Raw genomic sequence first — 21650 nt, 5'->3', positions numbered from 1 at the left:
ACGATTTCTGTTCTTATCCTGAAGCAAAGTTCTTAACCTGAAGCACTATTTCTGGGTTAGCGGAGTCTGTAACCTGAAGCGTATGTAACCCGAGGTACCACTGTATTTCAGTTCCTGGGGGAAAGACCCCTGCCCTGAACAGCTGCCAGTCAGCGTATAGAAAATATGGAGCTACATGGATCATACACAGTAGCTTCCTATGTCCCAAGCTCTAGGATGGCTCTGGGGTCAGCAGGCTTCAAATGTGGGTGGGCTGTTTGGAAGAAAACCAGGAGACCCCCCCCCCTCCCCAAGGCAGGCCGGCACAAAAACCTACCTATTTCGTCCGGTCTCACTTCCACCAGCGACGCCGCCCCTGTCGCAGCCTGGGAGGAGGGGGCGAAAGCAGAGATTAAAAACTCAGTCTGAATTCCATTTGATTAGTAACCCCGAGAACTGTAGTTTGTTAAGAGCGCTGAGGGTTGTTAAGAGAGCCTTATTCTCCTCAGAGAGCTACAAATCCCAGAGTTCTCTGGGGAAAGGGATTTGACTGTTAAAGCATGATGGGTATTATAATAAAAAACCTAATAGTAATAATAATACCTTTATTGTCAATGTACAACCTGCGTACGATGAAATTAACCGAAACTCCCTCCCCCACACACAAACACTCAATCTCGTGTGCTTGTCACACAACACACCAACCCCGAAAGTCAGTTGCACTATATTATTTTCCGTTCAGCAGCCTAACAGCCCACGGATAGAAACTGTTTTTTAGCCTGTTGGTACGACTGGTTATACTTCTATATCTCCTGCCCGAAAGTAGAAGATTAAAGAGGTGCTGGCCGGGGTGTGATTCGTCCCTGATCATTTTTCTCGCTCTCCTAAGGCATCGATCCCTTGCGATGTCATCTAGTGGGCTCAGGGGACAGCCCATGATATCACGATAAGAACGTGCGTTTGATTGTTTTAAACAAGGGTCCCTCCAGATTATGTACGATTATCTTTTTTTTTTTGCAAACATTTTATTAGTTTTTACAATATCAATGACAAACAAAAACATAAAACAAACAAAACATAACAAACATAAATCATAAACTTATTGAAAATAACAGTTATTTACTTTGTAAAACGACTTCCTCGTTTCCCCTTAGTTGAATTTCATTGCATATCCTTATAACGGTTTTCCAAATCCCAATTTTAATACCCTTTAAATTAAACATTAACATCTTTAAATCTTCTCCTCCTTGTATTAAACATATTATTTTATCAGTTAACATAAAATACAATCCTAAGCCCATTAAGTATCTGGATGCTATTTCCAGTTATTTTAGCTTAACAAATTTAGCTAAATAATCATTAAATTTCTTCCATTCTCAGATTATGTACGATTATCTGTGCTCATGATGGTTATATGTGATCTCACTTTCAATACTGTTTGTGGCTGCAAGTTTCAGGGCAGAGAATTTATTTTCCCATCTGTGCATGTCCCATAGCTTCCTGCTGAAACCCTGTAACTTTGCATTCCGCAAATGTTTCGGGGTTGTTTTGCTTTTGTCCTCATTTTGGTAGCAGTAAAGTTCACAGAGAGCCCTTCCAGGTGGCAACAATGATATAAGGGAAGCATTGCAGAGCGACTGATTAAATAAAACCATCTGTGTGGACAGTGCAGCGCAAATCCACACTGGATGTACTGTTGCTATATACTGGGAAGAAAATGTCCAGTCTGCAGGTTCCCTCACTTTCTCATGAAATAGGATCTCTCTGCGAAATTAAGCCCCCAACAAAGAGAGGACTGAATCTATCCAAACTCTTCAAGTTAGAGGGTTGGAGGAGAGGGGGGCGTTTGGGGGAGGATAGTTGGGATCTGTTTGAAAGCCACGAGTTGCAACGTGGGGTAGGTTGCAAATGCGGGCATAGGTCAGACGGGAAGGAAATAAGGGAGCATATGCCGAGAAGGGATGGCTCAGAAGTCAAAGAAGGACGAAAGCCCGTCCTTCCCGCCCCCGCCCCCCGACGGATCCCTACTCTCCTCTCCCCCGCCCCGAAATAATCCTTCCTCACCCTTTCCCTTCCTCGTTGAAAGAGAGAGACGGCGGCTGCTCCGAACCAGCGCGATCGCCCCCCACCTCCCCATTGCAAATCACGACCACTCCTCCCGGGATCGGATCGGGTGGGGAACGACGCCCCGCGCCCGCCACGCCGCGCTCCGGATCAATGCAACATTTGGGTTTTTTGCTTTTTTGCATTTCCGAATGTGAAGGAAGCCCCTCCCAGTTTGCAATGGGGAGCAAAAAAAAAAAAAAAAAAAAGGAGGCCACGAGTGATGGGAGGCCGGTGGCAATCGGAAAACCTTCCCGCTCTCCTGATATTTAGAAAGAAATATTTTTGCAAAGAACCCCCCCCCGCGCGCCCCCCGTCTCCCGCCCCGCCATCCGCGTCCCCAACCTGCGCGGGTCCCGCTCCCGCAGCCTCCATGGCCTCGCGCCGTAGCAGCAGCAGCAGCAGGAGAGCCGGCCCCGCACTGACGTCACGGGCGCGGGGAGAGTGAAAGGGGAGGGGGAGGGAACCCCTTAAAGGGGCAGCGCCTTCTCTCGGCTCAGCCCAGACAAAGAGGGAAGGAGGGAGGGAGGGGGCGATGGCGCGCAGATGAAGCCCCTGCCTCTCTCCACTCCATAGCTGTCAACTTACAGATTTGAAAATAAGGGATCGGCAGCCAAAACAAGGGATTTTGGCTTAGTTTATACAGAAATCCGGCACTGATGGAGCCATGCTGCTTTGGCTGCCAATGACTGTGTTTTGCAGGGGGGGTTGGACTAGATGATCCTAAGGGTCTACAACTCCCACCAAAGAAGAGGGGCAGACAAAACTGATGAACGACGTCGAGATGGCAAAGCTTACAGGCAGAATTAGAAACCAGGAAGAGGACTGCTTTAATAAAGAATGAGGAAAGTTTATAATTTAGTTGAAAAGCTGTCGTAAAGAAATACATACATTGGTAGGATTGACAGAAAACCTGTAGTAAAAATTTGAAGTATGGATGGACAAATGATTTATAAAAAGAGAGTTATGAAAGGGATGCAGAGGGGGAAATCATTACAGTGGTACCTCAGGTTACATACACTTCAGGTTACATATGCTTCAGGTTACAGACTCCGCTAACCCAGAAATAGTGCTTCAGGTTAAGAACTTTGCTTCAGGATGAGAACAGAAATCGTGCTCCGGCGGCGCGGTGGCAGCAGGAGGCCCCATTAGCTAAAGTGGTGCTTCAGGTTAAAAACAGTTTCAGGTTAAGAACGGACCTCCGGAACGAATTAAGTACTTAACCCGAGGTACCACTGTACATTAAGATGCTGCACTGGTTGGAGGGTATGCTAAGCAGCACGGACGTCTTGCAAGAGAGGGGCTGCCTGCCTGCCCGCCCGCCGCCACCCGTCTCCTCATGACGCGCTCCTGAGGGGGAAAAGGGAGAGACAGAGACACAGCAGCTCATGCGCACGCACGCTTTCGCACGGCGGAGGACCCCGAGCCGCTGCTTCCCTCCTGAGCCGGGCGAGCATGAACCTGGGAAATTTAAGGGACATCATCAATAAGGGACAGCAGCGGGACACAGCGCTGGGATAAGGGAGTTTCCCACCAAATAAGGAACGGTTGACAGCTATGCTCCTCTCACGGGAGGGATCTGAGGGTGGTGGGGTGCGGGGTTGTTATTTAAAAATATTCCGAACCAACCTTCATCATATTAGGCGAGGGGTTCCCAAGGGTCATCTAGTCCAACCCCCTGCAATGCAGGAATTTTATTTATTTTTTTTCACCCAACGTGGGGCTCGAACCCACGCTGGCCGTGAGATTAAGAATCTCTCCCACTACCGACATCGGGTGAAGCTGAATGTTGTAAGACGATTCAAGGCAGAGGAAAAGGAAGGACTTCTTTATGCAGCACATGGTGGATCTGTGGAACTCGCTGCCACAAGAGGGAATAAAACAGAATCGACAGCAAGGAATTGCAGAAACCCACACTGGGGCCATTAGCTTCTTAGGCCAACCCAAATGCTACTGTGCAATAGCTGACAGTGCTTAGCTTGTGTGTGGTTTTCCAGCAGCTATTCTGTTAATGTTGTTAGTATTGTTTTAGAGATTATGAACGCCGTACTGAGTTGTCAATCATAGGACTTTGCTGTAATTGCAATGTTTGGCTTATTTTTCAATTGCTGCTTTGTTTGTGGTGTTACACAGATTGCAACGGGTGCAACTGATGATTTATTCATTATTCAGTGTGGTACACTGGTTTGACATCAACTGATAGGAAGTGCCTACAGAGGGTGGTGAATACAGCACAATATATTATGGGCTGTCCCGTGAATCCGCTGGATGACATTGAGGGCCTCAGGAGAGTGAGGAAAATTCTCAGGGATGATTCATACCCTGGCCGGCACTTTCTTGATCTCCTGCCCTTGTGGGGCAGAAGATATAGAACAGGGGTCAGCAAACTTATTCAGCAGGGGGCTGGCCCACTGTCCCTCAGACCTTGTGGGGAGCCGGACTATATTTTGAAGAAAAATAATGGACAAATTCCTATGCCCCACAAATAACCCAGAGATGCATTTTAAATAAAAGCACACATCACATTCTAGTCATGTCAAAACACCAGGCAGGCCCCACAAATAACCCAGAGATGCATTTTAAATAAAAGGACACATTCTACTCATGTAAAAACACGCTGATTCCCGGACCACCCGCGGGCCAGATTTAGAAGGCGATTGGGGCGGATCCGGCCCCCGGGCCTTAGTTTGCCTCCCCATGATATAGAAGCATGAATAGTCGCACCAACAGGGTAAAGAACAGCTTCTATCCGTGGGCTGTTAGGCTGCTGAATGAGAAGATAATAACAGGGCAAATGACTTTTGGGTATGGTGGGTGTGCATCAGTAAACAGAGGAATTAAGACTAAGAGAGCTGAGTGGGGGGGTGCTCATGTAATTATACAAGTGACAATAAAGTATTTCAATTCAATTTCAATTACAATTTTACATGATTATGTTGTGTTTGTGACAGTCTATTATGTTTTATTATTTATTATGTTGTTATTTATTGTTTGTAAGCCGCTTTGGGATTCAACTGAAATGCAATAAATCAAACCAATTCTTCATCTGGGTACATAGTGAACAACAGCGGCGGAGGGGGGCGGGTTTGTAGAATGTTGGTTGATGTCTAACACTGCAATCAAGGCTACTGAATTCAATGGGATCTATCTACTCCCAGGTCAGTGGGATTATGATTTGCGTTCATTTTATATCAGCATAGGAACATAAAATGAGCCTGCTGGATTAGGCCAATGGATCCGTTCAGCATCCTGTTCTCACAGCGGTCAATCAAGATTCCTGTGAGAAACCTGTGGAACAATGAGGTGGGTTTCAGTTCTAATTTCAGAGACGGACAGCCCTTCAGATATTATTCCATTTACAGTGGTACCTCAGGTTAAGAACTTAATTCGTTCCGGAGGTCCGTTCTTAACCTGAAACTGTTCTTAACCTGAGGTACCACTTTAGCTAATGGGGCCTCTCGCTGCTGCCGCGCTGCCGGAGCACGATTTCTGTTCTCATCCTGAAGCAGAGTTCTTAACCTGAAGCACTATTTCTGGGTTAGCCGAGTCTGTAACCTGAAGCGTATGTAACCTGAGGTACCACTGTATATCCTCAGGGTGGCACACTGGGTTCTCCCCATTTTATCCTCACAATAACCCTGAGAGGTGGGTCAAGAGTGAGAGGCAGCGAGTGACATGCAGTAGACACACCATACAGATTCTCCTCGTCCTAATTTGTTTAGGGTTTTATAAGCCATTGTCGATGCCATGGATTTGGCTCCACTCTCCACATGCATTTAAAACACGATCATACCTCTTTCAACAGTCATGAAGGACCCTGGGAACTGCAGTTTGAGGGGGCTGGGAGTTGTAGCTCTGTCAGGTCAACACACCTAACAAGCTAGTTACCAAGGTTCTCCTTGATGGCTAAAGAGGTTGCTTTAAAGACTTGACATTTTCATCCCCAAAAAAGTTTTTGAGTTTCCATTGAAATGAGGCTGTATTTTAATGTTTTAATGTTGTATTTTAATCTTGTTTTAAAGTTGTATTTCAATCAAATTGTTTTTATATCGGGTGTTAGCCGCCCTGAGGCCGGTCTTGGCTGGGGAGGGCGGGGTATAAATAGAATTTATTATTATTATTTATTATTAAATGTATGGTGTGTGTGCAACCCAAATGACAGATTCATAGGAAGGGACCCAGGGGTCATCTAGTCCAACCCCCCTGCAATGCAGGAATCTGAACTCAAAGCATCCATGACAAATGCCCATCCAACCTCTGCTTCAAAACCTTCAAGGAAAGAGAGTCCACAGCCTCCCAAGGGAGTCCATCCCACGGAAAGTTATTCTTGACGTTTAGCCAGAATCTCCTATCTTGTAACATGAAGCCATTGATTCAGGTCCTTCCCTCCAGAACAGGAGAAAACAAGCTTGTTCCCTCTTCCACGTGACAGCCCTTGAGATATTTGAAGATGTCTTATCATATCTCCTCTCAGTCTCCTCTTTTCCAGGCAAAACATACCCAGCTCCTTCAACCATTCCTCACAAGGCCCTTGATCATCTTGGTTGCCCTCCTCTGCACACGTTCCAGCTTGTCAACATCCTTCCTAAATTGTGGTGCCCAGAACTGGACACAGTATTCTAGGTGTGGCCTGACCAAGGCAGAATATTAATGGTACTATTACTTCTCTTGAGCTGGGCACTGTGGTTCTGTCGATACAGCATTAGCTCTCTTTTTTATTTTATTTTTTGCTGCAGCAAATTGTTAGCCTGTGCAGTTCTCTCAAGACCAGAGCGATAACACTGCATTATCAGCTAGCATTTTGCACTAGCTGAAGCTTTCAAACCATTCTCAAGGGCAACCCCACATAAAAGTATGTTCTAGTAATCCAGTCAGGAGATTACCAGGGCATGATAGGCGCCTTTGTTAGGTCTGCCTTACGTCCGGACTTTCCAGAATTGACGTCTGGGGTGAATTTTGTGAAAGGCAGAGCTTCGTCTTGAATCTTAGGCAACTGAAAAACTGTGGGTTTTGGCTCAACAACTGGGGGGGGGGTCCTAAAAAAAGCTCAACAGGTTTCAGGGTGTCCTGGCTTTTACTTTTTGAAATGCGGCAACCCTAGAGGAATGACAACTTTATCTGGTGAACCAGCTGTAGCTATGAAAAAGACACTCCTTGATGCTGAAGTTGCTTGTGCCTCAGGTAACAGCAGTTTCAGACTACACACCTTTACTTTCAAGCGGAGGGCTATCCCCCCATCAAGAACTGGGTGTCCAACTCCTGGGTCACCAGTACAGAGCGCCTCCATTTTGAAGGATTCAGTTGTGGCCTACTGAATCTCACCCAGCCCATCAGCGCATTCAAGCACTGGTCTACTTTTGTCAAAGCCTTGCTTGATTTCAGCGATAGAGACAAAAGAGCTGGCATTATCCACAGGCTGGTGGCATCCAGCTCCAAAACCTCTGATGACCTCACCACACAGCTTCATGCAGATATTCAACAGCATGAGGGGCAAGATGGATGCTGGGTGAACCCCACAACTCAAGCACCATGGAGCTGAGCTGGCAGCAGTCCCCCCACCCATACCAGCTTCTCATACTGATCCTGCAGGTAACGGTGACATACCGTATTTTTCGCTCTATAAGACGCACCAGACCACAAGACGCACCTAGTTTTTGGAGGAGGAAAACAAGAAAAAAATATTCTGAATCTCAGAAGCCAGAACAGCAAGAGGGATCGCTGCGCAGTGAAAGCAGCAATCCCTCTTGCTGTTCTGGCTTCTGAGATAGCTGCGCAGCCTGCATTCACTCCATAAGATGCACACACATTTCCCCTTAATTTTTAGGAGGGAAAAAGTGAGTCTTATAGAGCAAAAAATACGGTAATTTTAACATGGTGCCTCCAAGTACTAGCAGCTGGAGTCAGTCCAACAAGAGACCAATAGTCCCTTTTGCAATACAGATCATCTGTCAGAGTGGCCGAGTTTATTTCAGTTCCAATCTACGGTAGTAACCAAACTGAAATGGACCGAGATTATCTATTTCCTCAAAGATTGTCTGAAGTTAAACAGCCACCACCTTCTCAGGAACCCGGCCTACGGAGGGGATATTTGCACCCAGGAGGTAGTTCGTCATTTTCTTTTGGGCCCAGGTGGATTTTTTAAAGAGTTGCCTCACTGCTGCCTCTTTACCGGCTGATAAAAGAAAGCCGCCCCATTCAGGCCCTGCTTATAAGCTTTCTACAGGAATTTGGCAGGGATAAATGCACCTTCTAATACAGTCGTACCCTGGATTCCAAAAGCCTTGCGGGTCAAATGTTTTGGCTCCTGAACGCCGCAAACCCAGAAGTGTTCCGGTTTGCAAACGTTCTTTGGAACCCGAACGTCCAACACGGCTTCCGCAGCTTCCAATTGGCTGCAGGAGCTTCCTGCAGCCAATCGGGAGCCGCACCTTGGTTTCCGAACGTTTTGGAAGTCAAACAGACTTCCGGAACAGATTCCATTTGACTTCCAAGGTACGACTGTACCTTATAGAATTGTAGAATTGAAAGGGAATCCAACCCCGCTTTTCTTCACATCTTTCCCAAGTCCCTCCTCCCTGACGCATACATACACCCTAGGTAAAGGGGTAAAGGGATCCCTGACCATTAGGTCCAGTCGCGGACGACTCTGGGGTTGCGACGCTCATCTCACTTTATTGGCCGAGGGAGCTGGTGTACAGCTTCCGGATCATGTGGCCAGCATGACTAAGCCGCTTCTGGCGAACCAGAGCAGTGCACGGAAACGGTGTTTACCTTCACTATTTATCTACTTGCACTTTGACGTGCTTTCGAACTGCTAGGTTGGCAGGAGCAGGGACCGAGCAACGGGAGCTCACCCTGTCGCGGAGATTCGAACCGCCGACCTTCTGATCGGCAAGTCCTAGGCTCTGTGGTTTAACTCACGGTGCCACCCACGTCCCTCTATACATACACCCTAATGCACCCTGAATTTAGTAATTTGTGCTTTTCGTCTTCTTTTTTACAATTAGGGCTTCCTGCCCTCCGCTGAAACAGGTAACAACAACAACAAAATTATAGTTTCTTTTATTGATTTATTTTTAGAAAAAAAAAGTTTTAATGAGAAAAAAGACACTAGTTAAGGGTCTTGGACATCAGAGCCATTACCACCTCAAGGAGATAATTCACCACCCCCCATTGCCTCTGGGACAGATTGAAGAACCGCTGAGTATCCCGTGTGCGCAACTTGGCATTTTGGTACCATGTACAGAATTCAGTGTCCTGAGAATTTCAGTTCCTGTTACGGGTTTCGAAAAAGGAAAGTTTCTAGTCCTTAGAGCTGTGACATGCTTGAAAGTGAACAGTGTTGCCGATACCTCAGAAACCAGAGCAGCAGTTTGGCAGGATTCCTTGTGGGAAGCGCTTAAGGATTCGGTATCGGGCTCCAGACCCAACAATCCCCACCCCAAGTTATTCATTAGCAGAATGAATGGTCAAATATAAGCAGTGATACCCATGCACATCCCATACAGGTTGCAAGATCCAGCTTTCCACGGCTCAGAATTTTGATATTATATATACACACACATGTGTGTATATAATTTAGCACAAAGCACATGCAGGGTGGAATAGTGCTCCCTAGAAGTGGAAACAAAGAATGGCCACATCTGAGTTGCAGAATATCTGCTTGGCAGTTCAATCTCAGGCATCTCCAGATAGGGAAAATAACATCCTCTGTCAACTTTCCTGGCAAACAAACAACAGTCAATGTTGATAGTACAGTGGTACCTCAGGTCAAGTACTTAATTCGTTCCAGAGGTCCGTTCTTAACCTGAAACTGTTCTTAACCTGAAGCACCACTTTAGCTAATGGGGCCTCCTGCTGCCGCCGCGCCACTAGAGCACGATTTCTGTTCTCATCCTGAAGCAAAGTTCTTAACCCGAGGTAATATTTCTGGGTTAGCGGAGTCTGTAACCTGAAGCGTATGTAACCTGAAGCGTATGTAACCCGAGGTACCACTGTATTGAGATTGGTGAACCAGGAGTCTCACTTGGTATAAGGCAACGTCCTATGTATTCAGGGCCAGCCCTACCGTTAGACAGTGAGGCAGCAAACTTCAGGTGTCAGGAAAAGCTAACAGGTTGTTATCAACTGACCTCATTACCGTTGGGTTTTTTTTACTGCCAAGGAGGAGGGAGATGCACGGGGGATGATTTTCAGCCTCAAAATGCCAAAATAACTTGGCTGGTGGCCTTGGGTATTATGTACCTTTATTTGGGGGTGAGGGGTAGCACCCTATGCTGCTTTGCCTCAGGCAGCAAAATGTATTGGCCTGGCCTTGGAAGGACACCTATAAATGTGCCTTGCTTGCCCTTTTCTGGACCAAATAACAGTATCTTTGCATTTATTTGGCACTTGTTCTTTCTTAGTATTCAGCATGACTCGCCTCCACAAAAGCTACCAGCCTGAAAAATGTTTTACTAGCCTGGCAGGGGCAGACTTTGGTCACCTTTCATAAAATTTGGCACCCCCAAGATGCATCTTCTCAGTTATGGATCTTCAGCTCGGTGCCCTGTGCAGGGGAACCACCTGCAATGCCCTAAAATTCAGGGGTCAGCAAACCTTTACAGCAGGGGGCCGGCCCACTGTCCCACAGACCTTGTGGGGGGCCGGACTATATTTTTTTTGGGGGGGAAATGAACAAATTCCTATGCCCCACAAATAACCCAGAGATGCATTTTAAATAAAAGGACACATTCTACTCATGTAAAAACACGCTGGTTCCGGGACCATCCGTGGGCCGGATTGAGAAGGCGATTGGGCCAAATCTGGCCCCCGGGCCTTAATTCGCCTACCCATGCCCTAAATCTTGAGACAGACAGCTCTGTTCCTCCCATTGCATTTTTATAAAGGACTCTTAGAAGGAGTAAGGAGGGATTCTGGCAACGCACTTGTATACGCAAGTCATTGTATCCCAATTTATGGCTCATGGGGGACAGCATGTAGTTGGCCACTGTGAGAGGAGGATGCGGAGGCAGATGGGTCATTGGTCTGATCCAGGAGGGATCTTTGTACGTTCCTAACTGGCTTCTTGATCAGATCCACTATTTTGCATCTGGCTCTGGTCAGTGGGCTTTGGGATCCTACCTCCTTTTTTAAAAAAGATCCCACAAGCCTCAAGTTTCCCCATCCCTGCATTAGCCAATACAGTCGTAACTTGGAAGTCGAATGGAATGCGTTCCGGAAGTCCGTTCGACTTCCAAATCGCAGCTTCTGATTGGCTGCAGGAAGCACCTGCAGCCAATCAGAAGCCGCGGAAGCCCCCATTGGACGTTCAGCTTCCAAAAATAGTTTGCAAACTTTGAATAGTCACTTCTGGGTTTCGATTGTTCGGGAGCCAAAACATTCGAGAACTAGGCTGTTTGAAAACTAAGGCACGGCTGTATCTCACATTGGGTTTCTAAAGGTTTCCTTCTTTGCAACGTTATGTCTATTCCCTGTGCTTTGAAAAAAGAAGTTGCGGTCAATCCACATTTTGCACCAAGGAAAGCAAGACCTTGTGACCTGAGCAGACTTATACAAAGTAAAGGGCTTCACTGGTTTATTTTTGTGTCAATCATTTTTTTGCTGCTGCTAATCGGAAGGAGCGAGGAGGTCTGCCCCGGAAGTCCCCTCTCTGATCAGAGGAAGTCCTGCCTCCTGGTGCTCTCCCAGCTTCCTGTCACTGCTGCTATCAGATTCCAAACATATGTTCACAGCCATAAAGACTAGTCACTTCCTTGTTTGTTTAAAGTATTGAACGTTGAGATTCCATACTTTCACGATGCAGAATATGCTCAAGCCATGCTATCCCGCCCCCCTCTGGCAGTTACTCACAGAATTACAGTGGTACCCCGGGTTAAGTACTTAATTCGTTCCAGAGGTCCGTTCTTAACCTGAAACTGTTCTTAACCTGAAGCACCACTTTAGCTAATGGGGCCTCCTGCTGCCGCCGCGCCGCTGGAGCACGATTTCTGTTCTCATCCTGAAGCAAAGTTCTTAACCCGAGGCACTATTTCTGCGTTAGCGGAGTCTATAACCTGAAGTGTCTGTAACCTGAAGCATATGTAACCCGACGTACCACTGTATTTGGATCAAAATGTGCCTCAAGACTAACCGGTTTCTGAAGTCAAACTACACAGTAGAGACTTTTGTGTGTGCGTGTGTAAGTGTGTAGGGGTCTGGCTCACGCGGCGAATTGACATGGGAAAACAAGATCACTGCCAACTTCCCTGTCACAGCTACGGTCACCGGGGGGCTTAGGGCCACATCTGGCTCCCCTCTGCAGGCTCCTGGGTGAATTTGCACCCACCCAGCTCTGTGTAGTTACTGGAGGACAAAGGGGGACAGGCTTAGGGCAGTGCTTTCTGTCTCTTGATGCAATTCACCCTCCCTACAGACACCGTGTTGTTTCTTCAATGGCCTTTTAAAGTAGTTCTTTGGCTGCTGAGATAGGTCCGGGCTATAAAAGAGGTAGTGGTTTCTGGTAACTGGGCACAAAGGACAGAGGGATGGGGCACTGCGGAAGAAGAGAACAGATCCAAACAATCCGGTATCCTCACAGCTCCCTCCCCTGACTAACTAGACCCCCTCCCCACACCTCCCAGACAACCCAGGAGCAAACGCTTCCCACGTGATTTACGCTTCTCTAATCCTCTATCCCTGCCCACCCTCATTCCCTTCCGAATAATCCAGGAATTCCATCCCTCTAGCAAACTAAGACACTAAACCTAGTCCCTACCCCAAAAAAACAACCCTCAAGGGGTTCCTGGCTCCCAGCCCCCACATTCTAACCGCTACACCCCCACTTCCCTCCCTTGGAGCTCAGGAGTCCCCTCCCTTTCCACTTCCTGCCGCCACGACTCCGCCTCTTCCTCTTCCTCCTCCCTCAGCGAATGAGGACGTTGATCTCGGTCACGTTGGCCTCCATGACGTTCTCGGCCGTGGTCTTCCCGTGCTGCTCCTTGAGGTGGCGCCGTATGGCGGGTTTGTGGGCGAAGCGGACGTCGCAGTAGGAGCAGCGGTACGGCCTCTCGCCGCTGTGGAGGTTCATGTGGTCGTGCAGCGTGGACTTCTGGGTGAAGCACTTGCCGCAGATGGTGCACGAGTGCGACTTGACGCCGCGGTGGACGTTCATGTGCCGGTTGAGGTTGCTGCTGTGGTTGAACTGCTTGCCGCAGCGGGGGCACATGAAGATGAAGTGGTGCGCCCGCATGTGGAAGACCAGCTTCTCCACCCCCTGGAACACCTCCTCGCACTTGGTGCAGCGGATTATCCGCGAGCCGCCGCCGCCACCCCCCGGCGTCCCCGAACCACCGCCTCTCCCTGCCGAAGGGAAGGTGGAGAAAGGCCGCCCGCTCAGTCCGGCCAGCACCAGCCCCATCCCTCCGCCGCTGCTCTGGCATTCTGCTGCAACGGCTGCCGCCTCGCTGGTCTCCTCCAAGTAGCCTCCGCCGGGGATGATGAGAAGGCCTTCGCCCTCAGCGTCCTCCGAGAGGCTGTAGGAAGCCTTCACCACCCCCTGCTGGGATTTCTCCGGTGTCGACTCTGGAGGGGAGCCCATGGCCTCCGCCACCGTCGAGTTGACCTGAGGTTCTTCCTGGTCTCCGGACGCGTCCTCGCTCCAGCCGGGTGGCGGAGAAGACTCTTTGCCCCAAGTTTGCTGGGGAGAAGGCTCTTTGCTCCAGCTCTGCTGAGGGGACATATCTTTGCTCCACGTGGTGCCGGCCTGCTGCTTCTTCTGCCGCTGCGCCACCTCCAGGGCGGACTCCACTTTCACAATGCAGATGTCGGAGACGGCGTCGTCGTCCCCGTAGTCGTCGTCTTGCTCCTCGTCCTCATCCTCTGCCTTCATCTCCAGATCTTCCTCCATCGGGAACTCCAGCTTGATGGGCCGCGGCATGGACCTGACAGCCACAAAGACACAAATTAGTGCAATGGTGACAGAGAATCATCACGAGGAATCCCTTATACAGTCGTACCTCGGAAGTCGAATGGAATCTGTTCCGGAATTCCATCCGACTTCCAAAACGTTCGGAAACCAAAGCACAGCTTCTGATTGGTTGCAGGTAGCTCCTGCAGCCAATCAGAAGCTGTGGAAGCCCCGTCGGACGTTCAGCTTCCAAAAATAGCTCGCAAACCGGAACACTCACTTCTGGGTTTGCGGCATTCGGGAGCCAAAACATTCCAGAACTAAGCTGTTTGAAAACCAAGGTACGAATGTACATGCATTGGACTGTTGGCTGATCTAGGCCAGGGTGGGGAACCTCTGGCCCTTCAGATGTTGCTGGGACTATTAACTCTCATCAGGCACAGTTTGCCAGGCATGGTACAGTCAGAGGGATTCGAGGCCAATGGTTCTGATTGGCTGCATTTCTCTTTTTAAAATCAATTTTTATCATGAATTTTCAACACAACAGGAAAGAAGCAAGAATAAACAAGAGAATAAAGAATGAGAAGAATAAAAAACAAACACCAGGACCTCTGTTGCAACTATATCTTAATCCTTATTCCACACACAGAAAAGTGAACCCTCCCAGCTCTTATCTGGGAGCTTCCCCCTCTTCTTCCAGCCTCACCACCTGGGAGAACCTCCCTAACCTGCCACTCACTCAGGGCCCTTCACCTTCCACTAATTGGCTGCATTTCTCCAAGGTCTTGGGCAGAGGACAATTCCCAGCACTAATTCTAGGTCAAGAAGTCAGGTCACTGAATGCAAAACCTCCCACACAGAAAAACCGTGCTCCACCGCTGAGCTACCGACCATCTCCCATATCTATAGGTTAGAATTAGCGCACTGGAAAACTTGCCCGCTTACTACTGGCGATCCTGAGGAGGTGAACAGGTGTTTGTTTAGTCAGAACATGTTAATTAGCTCAGATTAATTGAAAATTAAAGCAGATGGTGTGCTTCTTTCACTGGCTACCAGAAAATGGTGCTATTGCCTTACTTACCCAAAGCATTCCTTACTGCACATTTAAACAAACATTATCACTAAACCGCTTGCCTTGGTCACCTGTGGTGAGCAAGATATCACCTCCAGGCGACCAGGCGGGGAACCTTCCCCAAAAGTCGGGTTTTCTTTTTTATTTTATTTTATTTCTTCTTTCAGGAAGGAACTTGATTAAGGTGGGTAATGTGAGCTCAGGTGGACCGATTATTTTTGTGGACTTTTTTTGGGGGGGGGCAAGGATCAGATGAAAGCAGATTCTTCAGCAAACCTCTTGCGTGAATGTTCTTTGCGGGACGAGGTGGAGCAGCCCACTACGCTGGGGGACTTGGACCTCCGGTGGCCTCCGAACTTCACCGAGTCTTCCTTGAGGCTGATTTTGGGCTCGATGAACTGGGAGAGGGCATTCCGGCACTTCTCCACCACGTGCTCCATCTGCAGGTAGCTGGCGGCGGTCAGGTAGTTGACGATATCTCTGACGGCAAACTCCAGGGCGCCGGTGTAGCAGGAGAGGAGCAGGTCAGCCACGATCTTGGCGCTGTGCATAAGGGAGACCTGGAGCTCAGAGGAAGGGTTGAGGAGGAACTGGTCCCTCAGGAAAGGGGAGCAGGCAGCCAGGATGACCTTGTGGCCCCGGAACTTGAGGCTGTCAGCCACGATGGTGACATCGCAGAAGCGCTCCTCCGAGCGGAGCTGGTTCATGTTGCGAAGGGTGGCCGCCTCGTGGCCGGGGAGCTGGAAGCGAAGAAGCTCGACGCCAGATGCCATCAGTCCTCACGGGAAGGAGAAGAGGGTCAGGCTTTGCGTGGAGAGGGAAGGAAGATGCGGAAGAGGCAAGCCCAGGTGGGCAGGAGGCTGAGACACTGAAAACAAAGAGAGGGAAATGTAGTGCTGCAGTATTGAAGGATCAACAGCCTTTGGGCCGAGAGGCAATTAGGAACATTAGAAGAGCCCGCAGGATCAGGCCATTGGCCCTTCTAGTCCAGCATCCTGTTCTCGCAGTGGCTGAACAGATAATAATAATAGTAATAAATAATAAATTTTATTTATACCCCGCCCTCCCCAGTCAAGACGGCTCAGGGCCCCAGCTCAGGGCGGCTAACAACCAATAATAAAAACAAGTTTGAAATACAACTTAAAAAACAAGATTAAAATACAGTGGTACCTCAGGTTAAGTACTTAATTCGTTCCGGAGGTCCGTTCTTAACCTGAAACTGTTCTTAACCTGAAGCACCACTTTAGCTAATGGGGCCTCCCGCTGCTGCCGCGCCGCCGGAGCACGATTTCTGTTCTTATCCTGAAGCAAAGTTCTTAACCCGAAGTACTATTTCTGGGTTAGCGGAGTCTGTAACCTGAAGCGTATGTAACCTGAGGTACCGCTGTACAACATTAAAACATTAAAATGCAGCCTTATCACAGGAGGAGAAAGGAAAAAAGAAAGGGGGGGAGAGAATCAAATTGATTCCAAGCCAAAGGCCAGGCGGAACAACTCTGTCTTACAGGCCCTGCCGAAAGAAATCAGATCCCGCAGGGCCCTGGTCTCATGAGGCAGACGTTCCACCAGGCCGGAGCCAGTGTTGAGAAGGCCCTGGCCCTGGTTGAGGCTGATCTGACTGCCTTAGAGCCCGGGACCTCTAAGGTTTTGCTATATATGGACCTTAAGGTCCTCCGTGGGGCACACCGGGAGAGGCGGTCCCGTGGGAAACCAGCAAGAAAGACCTGAGCACAACAGTCACTCTCCCCTCCTGCAATTCCCAGCAACTGGCAGCAATTGATATCATGTTAACAAGGATAGCCAACAGGGTAACCTTCGGATGCTGTGGATACTCCAACTCCCATCAGCCTCAGCCAGGGTGGCCAACCATCAAGGATGATGGGAGTTGTAGTCTGGCAAGATCTGGAGAGAATGGTTACACACACCCTGATATATTGATATATTGTGAGGTACCTATACCAATAGGGACAAGGGTGGCACTGTGGGCTAAACCACAGAGCCTAGGACTTGCCGATCAGAAGGTTGGTGGTTCGAATCCCCGTGACGGGGTGAGCTCCCGTTGCTCAGTCCCTGCTCCTGCCAACCTAGCAGTTCGAAAGCACGTCAAAGTGCAAGTAGATAAATAGGTACCACTCCGGCGGGAAGGTAAACGGCGTTTCTGTGCGCTGCTCTGGTTCATCAGAAGCGGCTTAGTCATGCTGGCCACATGATCCGGAAGCTGTACACCGGCTCCCTCGGCCAATAAAGCGAAATGAGAGCCGCAACCCCAGAATCGGTCACGACTGGACCTAATGGTCAGGGGTCCCTTTACCTTTACCAATCAGGGAGCAAGGTTTGGGCAAAAGCCTGCTCCAGGCTACATCAGCCAAATGACAGCAATGGGTTTGGGGTGCAGCAGATCCTGGGCCAGCTCAGCTCCTGCCAGTGCTGTAGGACACCCTATTTTACGGCTTGCCGTGAGCAGCAGGTGGTTGGGAAGTTGGACAATTCTACAATCTGGAAAAGGCAGTACAACGGACCAAGATGCAGGCAACTCTTCAGATAACCTGGGTCCCAAACCATTTAGAGCTTTAAAGGGAACCACCAGCACTTTCAACTGGGCCTGGAAAGACCAGTACAGAATTTGTGCTATATGCTCCAATCGACTGGCCTGCCAAGCAGCCAGGTGATGCTTGAATTTTCAAGCCGCCTTTAATAGCAGCCTCGCGCAGAGCACATGAAGTAGTCTAATCTGGATTGCCAACAAAGGTCTGTATAGTAAAAGCTATGGTTTTCCCAGTAGTGATGTATGGAAGTAAGAGCTGGACCATAAAGAAGGCTGATTGCCGAAGAATTGATGCTTTTGAATTATGGTGCTGGAGGAGACTCTTGAGAGTCCCATGGACTGCAAGAAGATCAAACACAACCATTCTGAAGGAAATCAGACCTGAGCGCTCCCTGGAAGGACAGATCCTGAAGCTGAGGCTCCAATACTTTGGCCACCTCATGAGAAGAGAAGACTCGCTGGAAAAGACCCTGATGTTGGGAAAGATGGAGGGCACAAGGAGAAGGGGACGACAGAGGACGAGATGGTTGGACAGTGTTCTGGAAGCTACCAGCATGAGTTTGACCAAACTGCGGGAGGCAGTGGAAGACAGGAGTGCCTGGCGTGCTCTGGTCCATGGGGTCACAAAGAGTCAGACAGAACTAAATGACTAAACAACAACAATCTGGATGTAACCAGGGTGAAAACGAATGAGGCCAGATCTGTTTTCTCCAGATAACCTCTCAGCTAGCAAATCAGCTGAAGCTGACAAAAGAGGCAGTTCTGTATATGAAGATATTCATCATTTTCTTTAACTTCCTCTTTTGAGATAGGCGCACCAGTACAGTAACACCCATTTATCTGGCCTCCCTTTCCAAATCTTAGTTCACACGTTACACTGAAAAAGAGAGGCGCAGGTGTAGGTCTGTCGCCACTGTGATTTCGAAAACTTACGCTTACACTTCCATCTCATCTTTCAGCCTGTAAGATGGCTGAACCGTGTGTTCAGAGAGAGTTCATTTGCTGGGAACCAGCAGCTGAACCGGGCTTTCCAGCACATGAATGCATTGTGAAATAGATGCACGTGCAAGCAGAGAGATGCAATTAACTCCACAAATGTTGTTTTGAGAAAAATGCTGTTGGCTGCATTCAAGTTTTGCACAGAGAAAGCACGTGAGCGATTGGGGGGTTTAGAGAGAAAGTGATTAAACTCTATGAGGTTCGTTATGTGGGTGGGTGCGTTTCTCCAAAGCCGAGGCACCTGCAAGCAAACGCTGGGAAATCTCCTACATGCAACATGAAACGGCCTGCCAACCTTCCCCAACCGCCCCCCCCCCCAGCAGCTCTCCCATTCACACCCATCCAGCAAGCTAAGGCGACTGAGGCGCACCAACGCTGCTCCTTCCTTTGCACCCCGGTGGTGGTTTTTTGGCAAGGAATAAAGCTTCCCACGCTCCCGCGTGCGGCATCGCGCGATAATACAGTGGTACCTCGGGTTAAGTACTTAATTCGTTCCGGAGGTCCGTACTTAACCTGAAACTGTTCTTAACCTGAAGCACCACTTTAGCTCATGGGGCCTCCTGCTGCTGCCGCGCCGCCGGAGCACGATTTCTGTCCTCATCCTGAAGCAAAGTTCTTAACCTGAAGCACTATTTCTGAGTTAGCGGAGTCTGCAACCTGAAGCGTCTGTAACCTGAAGCGTCTGTAACCCGAGGTACCACTGTACAAGCAGCGCGTGCGTTTTCTCCTATTTAAAATTTCCCCAAAAAGAGAGAGAGAAAAGCGCCTTTCTGCAAGGTTTTCGAAACGCCCACCGCCCGCCCTTTTCACACACCCCCTTTGCTAGCAAGCAAGTGCAAAGGAGCTCTTTCTTTTTCTCTTTCACCCCCACCCCCGCCCCCTCTCACCCCTTTTTTTTGCAAGTCTTCCCCACTTCCCATTCACAGCCGGGAGCAGACAATACCATCCCCACCCTCCTCCTCCTCCTCTTTGGCTTACCCTCCTCTGCCCCCTTTTGCACACTCCTTTCTTCCTCGCGAGCAAGCGGCAAAGAGGCACCCTTGCCCCCCCCACCTCTGAGTTCCCCAGCCCCCCCTCCTTCCCCTTCCCCCTCCTCACCTTGCAGCCTTGCTCCCCCTCTCTTGGAGGAGAAGGGGTGGGCCCCGAATGGCCAAACAAGGAGGCACGAGCCAGAGAAAGGAATTAAAGGGGCCTCCTTAAAGGGCCAGGCGGCCGGGGAAAGGGGAGGAATATTCGTCCTCCACATAGGGAAGGGGAAAAAAATAAAAAAGCCAGTGAGGGGCGGCGTGTTGGGGGAGGGGAAGAAGCGAAAGAAACTACTTGGCTGCACGGTGGGACAAGTTGCTAATAATCCCCTGCGCGGGCGCTTTAAGAGAAGGGAGGGGGGAATCCTCGCCCTCTTCCCCTTTAAGGCCCGTGGCGTCATAAACGCGCGACGCCGCGAAAGGAGGCTGGCGGGAGGAGCGAGGTTCCGGCCGCCCCCCCAGTCACCTTGGCAACCAATCCCCGCCCTCCTCTGGAAACGGGAAGCTTCGCGGCTTCTCGGGAGCGGCGCTTGAGCCACGTTGCCGCCTCCTATAAGCGGCCCCGGATGCCGCTCCTCGCCCCGACGGGCTTTCGTTATAGTCTATCGCTTAGGAACTTCCGATAATGTTTTGCTTTTATTTTAGGGTTTGAGCAGTTTCTCAAAGCGCAAACTTATTCTTATTATTATTATTAGTAGTAGTATTGAATAATAATGATAATGATAATAATAGCTTGCATTGCGACTATGGCAAAAAGAGACAAAATTTACAGCCTGCTACACAATAAAAGAAAATTTCATGAAAATGTTGCACAGGTGGTACTTGACCCCCAGTAAATTAGCTAAGATCAGGGGTCAGCAAGCAAGTTATTTATTGTGTGTTAAAAAGATAACAAAGGTAAACAACACAATGGAAAGGGAAAATAGGATAGAAGAAGCTGCAATAAGGTGGTGAGAAATCACTGGTGAAAAAACATGGATATTGTTTGGATTATACACACGCACAATATATATGTTAAAATAGGGACTGGAATATATAACTGTAACTAATGAAAATCTACCAAAAAAGCATTAAAAAAATAATAGCTTGCTGTGTAACTAGTGAAAATCTAATAAAAAGCATTTTTAAAAAAATAGTAATAGTTTGCATTGCATCAGTGCTTGTCCTGAAGGAATTAGGGGCGAAAGGGTGGAAAGTCCCCTCAAATAATAGATCTTTTGATATGCCCAAGATGGAAACTTTGGAGACACTTGAATTTTAACAGCACATTACGCAAGATTCTCGGGAATGGATCTGTGTGCTGCAACATTTTCTTTTGCACTCGAGAAAGATAATTGAACGTTGCTGCATTACTTGTTGCAATTTAAAATAAATTCATGTTTTACCATTTTCATTACTTTTTTTCCTGACAAGGAGCCTGTTTCGGAAAATTGCAGTTAGCATTATTTATTTATTTTTAGTGGGGTGTAAGTAGTTAACCTGGTCTAGGACACAAAATAGCCTGGCACCAGCACAGGTTGGTGAGGAGAGAGAATTCTACCAGTGATCATTGAATTGTAGAGTTGGAAGGGACCCCCAGGGTCATCTAGTCCAACCCCCTGCAATGCAACATGGGGCTCAAACCCACAACCCTGAGATTAAGAGTCTCATGCTCTACCAACTGAGCCATGCTAGCAACTTATCCAACCCAATGGCCAAATCAGGAAGTCCTACAGCATCCCTGCTAGGTGTGACCTTCCAGGCTCTGCTTACAAACCTAGTGGAAGAAAGTCCACCACCAGCCTGCTTCTCATTGTTGAATAGCCCATACTGTCAGGAAGTTTAGTTGAAATCCTTTTTCTTTTGATTTCAACCCATTAGTTTGGGCCCTCACCCCAAGGGAACATAAAACAAATTTGCTCCATCGTTGTGCAACAGCCCTTCAGATATTTGAAGGTGACTCTCATATCGCCTGTTAATTGTCTCTTGTCCGGCCAAAGCAATGCCTGGCTCCTTCCATTTTCCCCCCTCTACTGGACATGTTGCAGTTTGTCAGTCTCC

At 48.6% G+C, this 21650-nt stretch overlaps 2 protein-coding genes and 1 long non-coding RNA gene across 7 annotated transcripts in view; all 3 read right to left on the bottom strand.

Annotated features, from left to right (window-relative positions):
* Positions 1 to 2534, bottom strand: part of EHMT2 (euchromatic histone lysine methyltransferase 2) — a 41090-nt gene extending 38556 nt beyond the window's left edge. Inside the window, exons 1-2 of one of the 4 annotated variants that reach the window (XM_028719925.2) lie at positions 2428 to 2534; positions 317 to 365 (exon numbers count right to left, since the gene is read on the bottom strand). In XM_028719925.2, coding sequence (XP_028575758.2) covers positions 317 to 365; positions 2428 to 2457 — 79 coding nt within the window. In that variant the 5' untranslated portion in view covers positions 2458 to 2534. Of the gene's footprint in view, positions 1 to 316; positions 366 to 2043; positions 2262 to 2427 lie in introns of those variants that run through there. The other 3 variants (XM_028719924.2, XM_028719923.2, XM_028719926.2) reach the window with 3 other exon arrangements.
* Positions 2535 to 9128: 6594 nt separating this feature from the next.
* On the bottom strand, positions 9129 to 19975 carry ZBTB12 (zinc finger and BTB domain containing 12). Of its 2 annotated transcripts, none has more exons than XM_077922085.1 (3): positions 19684 to 19975; positions 15318 to 15909; positions 9129 to 14003 (listed from the first exon to the last, which is right to left on the bottom strand). In XM_077922085.1, exons 2-3 carry the CDS (start codon positions 15812 to 15814, stop codon positions 12986 to 12988), a joined length of 1515 nt encoding a protein of 504 aa, XP_077778211.1. In that variant the 5' UTR covers positions 15815 to 15909; positions 19684 to 19975; the 3' UTR covers positions 9129 to 12985. The 2 variants fall into 2 exon arrangements, with proteins under 2 accessions (XP_077778211.1, XP_077778215.1); XM_077922089.1 differs by lacking the exon at positions 19684 to 19975 and adding an exon at positions 19564 to 19645.
* Positions 9129 to 21650, bottom strand: part of LOC144326613 (uncharacterized) — a 187998-nt gene continuing 175476 nt past the window's right edge. The window contains exon 2 of the long non-coding RNA XR_013391630.1: positions 9129 to 9889. This is a non-coding gene — a long non-coding RNA (uncharacterized LOC144326613). The remainder of the gene's footprint in view (positions 9890 to 21650) is intronic.

Source organism: Podarcis muralis, chromosome 2 (assembly GCF_964188315.1).
Source record: "Podarcis muralis chromosome 2, rPodMur119.hap1.1, whole genome shotgun sequence".
NCBI lineage: Eukaryota > Metazoa > Chordata > Lepidosauria > Squamata > Lacertidae > Podarcis > Podarcis muralis.
This window is presented reverse-complemented; position numbering and strand designations above follow the sequence as displayed.